We start from the raw sequence: 12,187 nt of genomic DNA, 5'->3' as shown, positions 1-12,187 counted from the left end.
TTGCAGCGAAGGGCAGTGAGTAGGAGGCAAAGAGGCAGGAACAATGACGAGAGACCAACACAAAAGCAGAAAGAGGCAGATGCAGAGCCAGAGGGAGCCACACAGAGGCAGAAGACACTGTGCAGAGCCAGAAGGGCCCGCGTCATCCATGCAGAGGCTGCAGGATTAATGCAGAGAGCCAGAGAGGTTGCACAGAGCCTCAGTAGGCTGATGCAGAGGGTTTCAGGCTGACGCAGCGGCCAACAAGGCTGACACTGAGCTTTAGATTATGTTGGAGAGGGATTTTGTGGAGCAGGGTTTCCGAATACCTGTTTCTGAAGAGAGGTATTGTTGCCAGATTTTTTTATCTCTATCGGGTTAGCCAGTTTGGCACCCAGTGTACTCAAAAGAATTGCTTAATAATAAAACCCTTAGATAGCTTCACCGGTTTTCCCGCATTGGGTTTTTCCGGGGACATTATTCCAAAAATCACGGTGTCATTGGTGTGCTTGTTTCTGTTTCCTTCAGTTGATGATCTGTAATGTGTTGAGCATGCACTTGTATCTATTTTCAGTATTTACATGTTAAATAACTTGTTAATTAACAAAACGAGAAGGTAGGAATAAAGCAGTAAAGTGCATGAAGGCTTTCTAACGTCTTAGACTTAGAAATTCCAACATGGTATCAAAGCATGGTTGTAGATCACATGAGAACTAAGGACATCAGTAGAGCAAAGCAGCAACAGCAGAAAACAACTGCATTGAGTGATAGAAGCTGTTCCTAGCAGCAAAGTAGTAAGGAAGGGGTAATGAAGTGCTTGCGTCATCAAGTTCGAGCCAAGAAGAGGCTGCGCAGAGGTTGAAGTAGGCAAATACAGGGTCACGTAAAGCCACACAGAGGCCAAGAGGGCTGACGCAGTTGGCTGAAGGAGCTAGTTTGCCGGTGCCGGGACTACGCAGAGCCTAGGAGCTCTCACCTTCAGGGTGCTAGGGTTTAGGAGGCTGTGGGTAAAGTTGTAGAGTGGAGTTGGTGGGGTACTGTAGTCAGAACAATACCTAACAGGGCAAGGCCAAGGAGGAGGGAGTTGCTACCGAGGGTTTCTAGCTGAGAAATTCGGATCAGTGGTGCAGTTGCACAGACGATCAGAGTAGGGGGCATCTTGACATCGGTAGAACGGTTTCTAGGAGGGAAATCGAGGCTCAGAGGGAGTTACATCGACAACTTCCAGCAGGGAAGTAGAAGAGCAGCATGGCACTACATGGAGTAAGAGACCAGGACAGACTGGATGGAGCTTCAAACTTTGTAGTTTGGAAGGCCAGAATCTTATCCGTACTTGATAGGAATCGTGTCAAACACTTCGCCTTGAGGACGTAGTGATCCTAGTTGGCCCAGTTGATAACGACAAGTATGAGGAGGCAATGGCGAGGGCCAAGAGCATCATCCTTGACGGTGTCAAGGACCATGTAGTACCACACATTGCCGAGAAGGAAACGACAAATGAGATATGGGAGGCCCTAAAAAATTGTACCAACATACTTCTGTGCAGAGAAAGATGTTACTAGAAAATCAGTTGCGGTCATACTAGATGAAGAAGGGAGAACCAATCGACACCTTCCTTGGTCGACTGGATGAGATCCGGGATCAACTGACTTCCATAAGGGCCACGCCAGATCAGGAATTGATGGTGAGAATAACCTTGAACGCAGTCTCAGAAGACTGGGAGGTATTTGTCCAGAGTATACTGGGCAGAGTGACCCTTCCACATTGGGAAGAAATGTGGGCGGCTCTTCGCAAAGAAGAGATCATAAGGGTAAGCAAGGCAGGAAGCAACGGCAAGGGGATTAGAGTGAAGAAGGAGAAGGAGGATGTTGCCTTAGCATCTGAGGAAAGCAAGAGAAACGGAAGAAGGACCTATCCAAGATCAAATGCTTCCACTGTGGGGAGCTGGGTCATTATGCGACCCAGTGTCCAAGGAGGAAGAACAAGGGAGAGGCCTTCGAGACCAAGGCAACACCAGTAAGTGCATAGAAGGAAGTGAAGACAGACGATGATTGTGCCATGAGTGCACACATGCCACTTGAGCGGAAGTGGGGAGACATCAAGCTGTAGTCAGACGAACTATAGGCGATGAGGGGCAGGATCCTCGAGGTACCCAGCCTCTTGGATGATACCTTGCTACGAGCGCCCCGAAGAGGAGTAGCAAGATTGGCGGATGTGGGTAGAGACAGATGCGGATGAAGCGACATAGAGAGCTACAACGCAGAATTCCCAAGACAACATGAGGCTAACAAGGTGCAACAGTGCGAGAGGCACGGGGGTGTTGCACCAGTGCAGGATGGCACAAAGATGTGTGCAATGGTGCGAGATGCAGGGAGTTGTTGTAGTAACGCAAAGGTTAGAGAGGGAGCACTTATCAGCGGCAGAGGGAATTTTAGCATCAAGAGTACTCTAGCCTGCTAGAGATGTCAGAGTTGGGAGATCAATTACTTACTTCTCAGTAACTGAGTTGCAGTGCAGCAGTTAGCAGTGGTAGTGCTATGGGTAGCACAATGTAGCATGATGAAAGGAGATGCAGTGCAGACGCAACAGTAACAGTGGCAGGGCCATGGGCAGTAGCACGGATGTAGAGGGAGTTGTCGTACAGATGTAGCAATGGCAGTGGAACAACTATGGACAGCAGTACAGGATGCAACAGTGCAGAGGATGATGGGCAGCAAGTGTGGCATTAGCACAGGGACCGATGCTAGATGATTAGGGTGATACTCAGTAAGGAGTATTACTAGAGCACAATCCTCGCTAAGAGGGAGTGTTGATTTGGGGTAGCATCGGATGTGCTCTAGCCACGAAATTTTGTGGAGAGGTTAGAGCACATGAGATCTCCAATACCCAGAAAGGGTTTGGGCAGATTCTAAACAGTTTGGGAGATATTAAAATAATTAATATTTTTAATGGAGTCGTGTAAACTTAGGGAAATTAAAATATTAATGTGAATTAATATAAAACTATGCTAGAATGGTCCAAAAGACATGGATCAAGCCAGATTTAATCTTAGCCGTTGATTAGGTATTTAATCTCGGCCGTTGATATGTCAACGAGAAAAGTATAAGAGGAGGCTTGAGGGTCACTTGGAGAATACACTAGAGTGCTCATTCATTCTATTCTCTAGAGCGGGGTTTGCTAAGAGAGATTGAATTAGTGATCAGTTGTAGCGAGGGGCAGTGAGTACGAAGCAGAGAGGCAGGGACAGTGTCAAGAGACCAGCGTAGAAGCCAAAAGAGGCAGACGTAGAGCCAGAGGGAGCCACACAAAGGCAGCAGAGACTGCGCAGAGCCAGAAGGGCCTGCGTCATCCACGCAGAGGCTACAGGAGCAATGCAAAGAGCCAAAGAGGCTGTGTGGAGCCTTAGTAGGATGACGTAGAGGCCAGCAGGGCTGACGCTGAGCTTCAGATTGTGCTGGAGAGGGATTTCGTGGAGCAGGCTTTCCAAATACCTGTTTTTGAAGAGAGGTATTGCTGCCAGATTTTTTATCTCTGTCGGGTTATCCAGTTTGGCACCCAGTGGACTTAGAAAATAACTGCTTAATAATAAAACCCTCAGATAGATGCACCAGCTTTCCCGCATTGGGTTTTTCCGGGGACATTAGTCCAAAAATAACGGTGTCATTGGTGTGCTTGTTTCTGTTTCCTTCAGTTGATGATCTGTAATGTGTTGAGCATGAAATTGTATTTATTTTCAGTATTTACATGGTAAATAACTTGTTAATTAACATAACAAGTAGGTAGCAATAAATTAGTAAAGTGCATGAACGGTTTCTAACGTGTCAGACTTAGAAATTCCAACAAGGACTAATTTATCCAATGCTTTCATATAACCAGATAGCACCTCTAGATCTAGGTGTGTTTTTCTCCTGCTCCCACCCCCAAGCGCTGGTGTTGAAATCCATGATGGATGATAGTATATAGGTGTTAGAACATATGTGAAGGCATGCAAAGGAATGCTTAGCATTTCCCATCGTTTTTCAACCTCTGCACGAGCATAGTGTACAAGGTGATATCTCTAGGCTCAACAATGTCTTTTGCCCCAACATGTTATCCATCTGTAGCACATCTCTATCAGTGTTAATGCCATCCCATGATTTAGAGGTCACGATATTAGTTAAAGCTTGTCTCACCTTCATTACTACCTAAAGGTGAGGTAATAGCTTGCAAATCTTGTTTTTGCAAGTTTAAGCAACTGCAACTTGGAGTAAGTGCCATAAAAGTAGTTTACCCTTGTATGCCATGTGATAAATTTAATGAGTTGATTCCCTCTCTTCTAAAGTTCATTAATCCATCCACATTATTTATGCTTCACAATGTCATGCATCAAAAGGTTCAATGTGTGCACTAAGCACCCATACCAAAAGATGTGTGAATGAGTATGCCTAATAATTTTTCTTGTTGCCTTACAATTTGTTGCATTATCAGTGATCACTTGAACCACATTATTAGGACCAACATCTTTGATTGATTTCAATAGGAGATCTGCAATGTTTGGGGAAGTTGCATTGATGGAGGAGGAGTCATTGCTTGTAATAAACACCGCATGACTAGCCGAAACACCAAGAACATTTATCAAATGTTGGTTTCTAACATTTTTCCACCCATATAATACAATGGATACCCTACAATCCACCCACTAATTTGTAAAACGTGTCAAAGCTCTTTGAACCTTTGCTTTTTCTCTTTCTAATAACATAGTTCTAGCTTTCTCATAGTTGGGGCTCTTGTATCCTTTTGGGGCTTCATTGATGCCCTTAACCATATCATGCCAATAGGGAGAGCGAAGCGCATTGAATGGTACACCACAAGCACAAAGAGACTGACTATCTTTCCATCCACATCATCCCTCCCAACAACATTCATGAAATCCCCTATTGTTCATCTACTTCCATAGGTTGCAAAATTACCATGAGGAGATGAGCTACCAAATCTAGAGGTTGTTGTTGATTTATAATGAGTTTTTATTTCTTGTTTTTCTGTTGTGCAACCTCCTCTATTTGGATGGATTTTATTCTTTATTCCATTGAAACCTTAGGGAAAATTACTATCCCCACGACACCCTTTTTCTCATCACTGTCCATCACCCCACAAAGATGCCTCCTCACACGGGTATATGAACCACTATATGGTTTTCCTCCATGACAACCATGAGGGCACACAAACTTGTAGCTTCCACCACCTTTTCCCCCTTCAAGTTTGGTCACATAATTCCACAAGGGTGTCAATGCAACTTTCCCCTCTTGCATTTCAGTGTCCTCTTCATCCCCTTCCTCTTCAAACCCTTCCTCCTCATCATACATTGGGTCACTCATATGGGGATAACTATCCTCTTGTTCTTCTTCCCGTAAATTCCTACTCCCATTTACCATCATGAAAACCAAAAGTGGAATGATGCATATAAGCCAAAAGAACACCATTTTGGAATATGAATATAGATGGACAACTTGCAATGAAATTAGCAAGAAGAAAGAATGGGAAGGAGCAGGAGAGGGAGGAGAAAAAGTACAAACAATAATGACAGAAAAATGAGGGAATTTGGGGTGTGCACTTACCTCTTCAACTCTTCTAGATGGAAACCCTTCTTTACTCCTCCAAGCTGTTGAAAAATGTGTAACTAGGTTCGGTCTTCATAAATATGAAATGTACTTTTGATTCTTGAATATTGTAAATTAAAAGAAAAAATATTATTGCTATTTTGGAGCATGAGTTTCATTCTCAAGGTCTTTTATTATAGAGGTCAAGCACCCATTGAGTGCTTCTAGGGTTTGTCTAAGGTCAAGAAGTCAAAAGAGTCATTGTCATAAGTTGAAGACCCCATCAGGCACATTGTAACTTGTAAAAAGAATTTTTTTGTATTAAAAGTGTCAAAATACCCTCCAAGTCGACCTGGCAGCTAAGAAATCAGCTTATTTTGAGGAGCCTCATCCACTTAGAAGCCTATATAAAAGAGGGAACTTGACCTCCTTTGGACACATAGTCACTACTCCTTATCTAAGCGAAGGAGAAGCGGAAGAAGGCTAGCAAAGGAAGAGAAGGACGAAAGAAGAAATGTTGTGGGCTACTTCCTCTCTCTATCTCACACATGCGAAGAAGGAAGGCTAGGGTTTACCACTTCAAGGTCAAAATTTTCAAGTTGCTAGAAGAGGAGCCTAATAGATCACCTGGGAAGTCCTGGTTACCGGGTGCAAGCCCCGGAAGTGATGATTGATGCTATGTGATTCGTTCTCCACATTTCACTAGTTTCAATCCCACTTCTTCACCCCTGTGAGCAACACCCGATGCAATGAGTGCTAAGTGAACTATTCAAAAATCATGAGAAATTAGTCACTTTACGACTACCTCTCATGGAAATGGTCATACTTTGAATGACTTACTTAACGCAGTTGAATCCCAAAAATGATATCTAATAGATCACCTACTGGCCCTAGACAAGGAAGCAAGCCAAGCGAAGTTGCTGGGAGGTCTTGCAAGGGTAAATTTCACTCACATGTGTGGATGCAGTAGCAATTGTAGGGGCTGAAAATTTCAGACCTGCAGTAGAGGCCGAAATTCTGTGGCTAGGGGTTGAAGTTGTTCTTCTAGAAGAGATTTGACTGGGTTTGACTTGGACAAAGGAAGGTCATCATCGAGAAGGTCGGACTTGGTCTTGGAAGGGTATTGGTCTTGGTCTAGAGGTCTTGAAATTCATCAATTAAGAATCTATAAGAAGAGAAGAGATTTACGGGTTTTCCTCTCAAGTGGAGAGGTTTTGGCCCTGGCTTCCAGTGTATATCCCGTGTTCTTGTATACTATTGATCTTCTTGTTTTAGTAGTTGTTTGATGATAAGAACAAACATAATAATAAGAGAAGAAGCTAATAAGTAAGAAAAAGTGAAAGACATCTCAAACAATTATCAAGAATAGATAAATCATCCTAACTATCGCCCTCTAGATTTTTCAACACAGCCTCCTCCTCCTTCACTCCTAGCTTCTCGAAGCTCTCCTCAAGCCTCTCTTCTCCAAGCTCTCCAAAGATGCAAGAGTGAGGAAATGAGGGGGAAATGCTTTTATCCCCATCTATTCTTTCCCTAACTCACCTTAAACCCACCCCCAACTCAAGTTAAAGCCGCAAAAAAATTGAAAAAAATTAAAAAAAGGCAAGCCTACGTGGAATCGCCCATTAGCCCTGTGCCGCAGATTTGAAGGAGATCCCTATCCAGAATATAGATTGAGCCTGCACGGTTCTAGATTTCCAGGAACTGGCCCAATCCAATGGAATCGTGGATCCAATTTTCGAATCCACAGTTCTATCAGAGGATCCCCCACAAATTTGTACAGGATGCGGTTTTGCCCTTGGAACCTTGTGGGGGGGGGGGGGGGGGGGGGAGGATAGTGCAATGCCACTCCCTCTGCGCTCACTCCAAGGATGCCCTAAGTGTTCTGTCCTCCTCCAACCTCATTGCTTATTTTGGGATCTTCATCATCAATATAACCCTCTAAGCATTAAAATAAAATAGAAAAAATGTAGCATGTCAAGTCAAGATTTTTTTTGAGTGATGGGTGCATTTGTAGTAGAGTCACGATAGAGGAGTTTGACAACCAATGCCACTAACATCAAATTACATAGAGGGCTTGGTGCTCTTGATTTAATACTAGTTCCATACCCTCGTACATGACAAAATCCATTGGAAACGTTGCAATCCCCTCAATCCACATATCTTGGAAAACTGCTAAGTCTGCTTCGTTTTGAGTGAGATCTAAAATTCTATTTTCTCCATGTGAAATCCAATGAGGTTGGAATCACTCTCAAACATCTTGAGTCATTTCATGGTAATATTAAAAATTTAATTAAAATGATGAAAATGAAAGGTAAAAGAGACATTACCATGAATTGCATAGCAATACTAGGGCCATAGGCTTCAATATTAGACTGGCCTAGGAGAAAATTAGAAGTAGACCAACCAAATGAAAAAATAAAAAATAAAAGAAGGTAATTTTTTAAAGCTGGCCTGCATAGGTACGGACCACATAGAACCGGTCCCAAACCGTCCGGTTTAGTATAAAACTAGCTGGTTCCGGTTCTGAAGACTGAACCGGACCGGTTTTGGGCTCAAACCGGTCGGACCGATCAGTTCTGTTGGTTCTGGTCCAGTTCCGATGACATTGTTCTACATTACAGTGTTTTTCTTTTCTTTTCCATATTGACTTATAAGCATGAATATGCACTGATGTTTTTTTTTTTTATACCCCGTGGTGAATTGGTAATTGCTAGGTCTAATCTAAGGGAGACCCAGCATCAATCCTCGTAGCTGCCACTATAACACCAAGAGTACATCCAACAACCTGCAAGCTGGATATTCTAATTTCTTATGATTTTGGCAAGAGCCGAGACTCACTAGGGGGGAGTCTACTCCTCCATGAGCCGCACACCATAGCATGATACTATCCTCTGTGTGATTTGAACACTGGTCTCGTGGGTTTCACCCTATGGACCTGACTGTCAAGCCACATGTCACTGTATGAATATGCACTGATGTTGTTATTATTATTATATTTCACCAACTTAATGGCACATATCATGTCAACTTTAGGTACAGACATTTCATATCTCTCTCATGCTGAACTGTAGAATGCACCTTACTTATCTAAGCAATAAAGAAAAATTAACTCTAGTTAATTAACGAGGTCTCTATTTCCGACAGTCACATTCACGTGATCCACTTCTTGACATGATATTCATATACTTGACATTTGTATCATTTGAATCAACTCATATCATGTATCATTTCTTTATGGATTTCCTGTTTTATTTACATTTGTTGTTCTTAGATATTAAACATAATTGTTTGTAACACATATGCATATTTCCATGTAAACAATTATATTTAGCTGTGAATTCAGGTCATTACACATGCTTATGTTCTGATTTGCTTGCTTACAACAAGTTTTGGAACATTTTTTCATTTCATGTTTGTTGATTTTTGTTTATTTCAATTTTTGTACTTTTTGTAGCTAAAGGATATTTTTGCGGTGATAGATGATTTAGTGTTCCATTTTCTATGTAAAATATAATAAAATAGTTAAAAGTATCTCACAATTAAATGATTTTTTGTTCATAGAAAATCCCATTTCCCAGTTTGTTAAAGTGAGCGTTTCTATATGGACATCATATTGTTCTATGCTTATGGCCCTGATTTTAAAGTTACAGAAGAGAATAAAGAGAAATAGAGAAAACAATTATAATTGCATGTGTGGCCACCATGTTTGGCTCTTTCATTTTGTTGAAATACAAAGTGCTGGCAGCAGTCATAACTGGGCCTCTTCATCCCGTATCTTTGACACTTCAGATTGTTTAGAATCTAGATAATGTTGAGCATCCATGTTGCTTCACTGCCCTCAAAGTTAGTAAATTATGATTTGTTTTTTTATAACCACAGTCGATAGTAGCTTTCTGTCTTTGATTCAACTATTTAGGAATTTAATACTTTTTTATATATTTGATCAAACTGAGCAAAACAGGAATTTTCTCATCAGTGGAATTTTGTTATTGCATACAGGTATTTTCATCCGACTTCAATTTGAACCAACATCTGAAAACACATTCAAAGGAAAACTATCACACTTGCCCATATGAAGAGTGTGACAAACGATATGCACATGAGTCGAAATTAAAAGCACACATTAGATCCCACCATGAAAAGGCAAGTAATCTCAAACAGCTTATTAGTTATTACAGTTTCTCCATCCTTTGAATTTGAACTCACTTTTTTAAGTGTTTGATTTTTTGACCAGTCACTTGCTGTTTTCTACAGTACATTTCAATTCAATTTCCATTTCCAAGAAAAATCTTTTCTTCTGCTTTGACAGCTTGATTGGTTTTTACCTGAAACCCATTTTTCCATTATGATATTCAAGAATAACCATTTTGATATTAGTAGTCAGTATGGATTTCGTCTTAACAAGGCCCATGAAAAGTTGAATGTGTGTTATGAGACTGGTTTTAGGTCCCTGACTTTCTAAACCTTCACTGATGAAATCTCTGTCAAGCTGTAGGACTGTAGCATTTCTAGCTAATTATACACATGTTTCGAATAGTTACATAATTGTTGAATATCAGCTTCTCAAGATTTAGCATGCCAGTCTCATTAGAATAACATTTTCATATTAGTAGTCAGTATGTCCATCTTCACAACACCGTGAAAGGTTGAATTTGTGTTATGACACTGGTTTTAGGTTCCTGACTTTTTATTATTAATTCAAATACTATTAACTTTTCAAAATATCGAAAACATCATTGGCATTTCAATTTTATTCTCTTTTAAGTGATATTTGTGCAGTATCAATAGCTAGACTTTAGTATTAACTGGTTCAATTGCACTCCTTTTTGCTTCATATACTTTTTAAATACCTTGTAATCCTTTGGTTCTTCACTTATCTTGTTTCCTGTTCTTGAGCACTTCAATCTTTTTAAAATTCTCATGGACAATTGATTCAAATAACATAATGACACTTGAAAACAGTATTAGTTCAACTGGTATTTAATTTACTTGGTTTTGTGGTGGTTATTAATTGTTGCAATGCAGAATTGGGTTCCCAATGTGAAATCAACTCCTCTAGTTGAAAAGGAGAGCGTTAATCCAAGACTTCTTACTCCAGTTGCTGGTGCTGCCACTTTAGATCGGCCATTTTCCTGCCCTTATGAAGGTTGCAACAAGTTCTACAAACATGAGTACAAATTGAATCTTCATCTTAGAAGAGAGCATGCAGGTGCTGCTAATGAAGAAACTGAAAAGCAGGTACGGACAAGTGATGTCGAAGATGAGATGGATGGGGGAAGTGAACAAGATGAAGATGTGGGAAAAGTTGGGATCATAAGTAGTTCTGGTCGAGGGAAGCTTCGAATAATTTCAAAGCTTTCACCTGGATCAAGTCTGAAAAGAAAGCATTCAAGTGTAGCTCCTGTTGACCTGAACATCAAATCCAATCCCAAGGCACCCATAGGGAGAAGTGGGTTGTTTACAAAGGAAGAATCTGAAGAAGACAGCGAAAAGACAGAAGAAGATAAAGAGGACACAGAAGATGAAGGCTGGGGTAACAGAATGAATATTGAAACAGAAGATGATGAGGATGATGAAGAGACTGAGGATGAAAGGAGCTAGTGCTGCTTTCTACGTGGTCAGCAATGACAACAAAATATGAAATGCCTTGTTCTATTTATCAAAAGTGCATAAAATATCTTCTTTTAGTATTGTATACCCCAACCAATAAAAGCTGAAAGAGGAACAGGTGTCTGAAGCAAAGATTGCTGAAGTAAATCATTGCTCAGCATATCGTTCATTAGTATGTATTGTCTAAAGCAATTATTTTGTAGAAGGCAATGAGCAAATTTTGCTTCAAATATGAGCATTCCTCTTCTTCTTTTTTTCCTCTAGTAACAATGCTTTGTATTTAGTATCTGTGATTGATAATGGATATAGTACATGTTGTAATAAAATGTTAATTGGAAAATAGTTTTGCACACAAAATGACCAGAGGTTGCGTACCTTCCTATCAGAATACCCACAATGTTTCTTTCTCTGACGTTATTTGCCATTTCTTGGCTTACCTGACGTTTGAGATCCATCGCTTCCATTTGCTTTCATTTTCTTTGATTGTTAGTAGATTCCTTTTACCAAAGCGTAAGTTGTGCCAACTATCACTATTATTCTGTTATAGTTGACGCTTTGTGAGTTCAACTAAAAGGACTAGTTCAATCTGTGTGTCCTCTCCTGATGATTTGCTTTGTTTATGCCCAGAAGAATTAGGTTTCATCCATTTAAGTCCTTTTCCAGATTTCTTCCATGCCACATCTTTTATATTTGTTATCATTAACAATGAAGTGTTATAGTTAATCCAAAGCATGTGGTATGAAAATTAATATGAAACCCAATATATCTTTTGCTACAAGAACCCACATATTTACTAGCCAATATTGCTGTATGGCGATGGTAAGGAGGATTGTGGTATTGCATGCAATTAAAGTGAAATTAAGGGAAAATATGCTGTAGTTTGACTCAGATGAACAAGCAAACTTCATAAGATGATATCACATGTAAATGATGCTAACTAGTAGGCCAGTTACAATCATTTACAGTGAATACAAAAAATGTGAATAAGGTTTCATTGCACAGAAATGGAGATATCATGT

General features: G+C 40.5%; 1 protein-coding gene across 2 annotated transcripts in view; it reads left to right on the top strand.

Annotated features, from left to right (window-relative positions):
* The window catches only part of LOC149147053 (zinc finger transcription factor YY1-like), a 261,512-nt gene extending 250,087 nt beyond the window's left edge, over positions 1-11,425 (top strand). For both annotated transcript variants that reach the window (XM_089440009.1, XM_089440008.1), the window contains 2 exons: positions 9,558-9,701; positions 10,584-11,425. In XM_089440009.1, coding sequence (XP_089296135.1) covers positions 9,558-9,701; positions 10,584-11,159 — 720 coding nt within the window. In that variant the 3' untranslated portion in view covers positions 11,160-11,425. The remainder of the gene's footprint in view (positions 1-9,557; positions 9,702-10,583) is intronic.
* Positions 11,426-12,187: the final 762 nt, after the last annotated feature.

This window comes from Pinus tabuliformis, chromosome 9, assembly GCF_031772625.1.
Source record: "Pinus tabuliformis cultivar Carrire ecotype Pingquan chromosome 9, CPIR1, whole genome shotgun sequence".
Classification (NCBI taxonomy): Eukaryota; Viridiplantae; Streptophyta; class Pinopsida; order Pinales; family Pinaceae; genus Pinus; species Pinus tabuliformis.
This window is presented reverse-complemented; position numbering and strand designations above follow the sequence as displayed.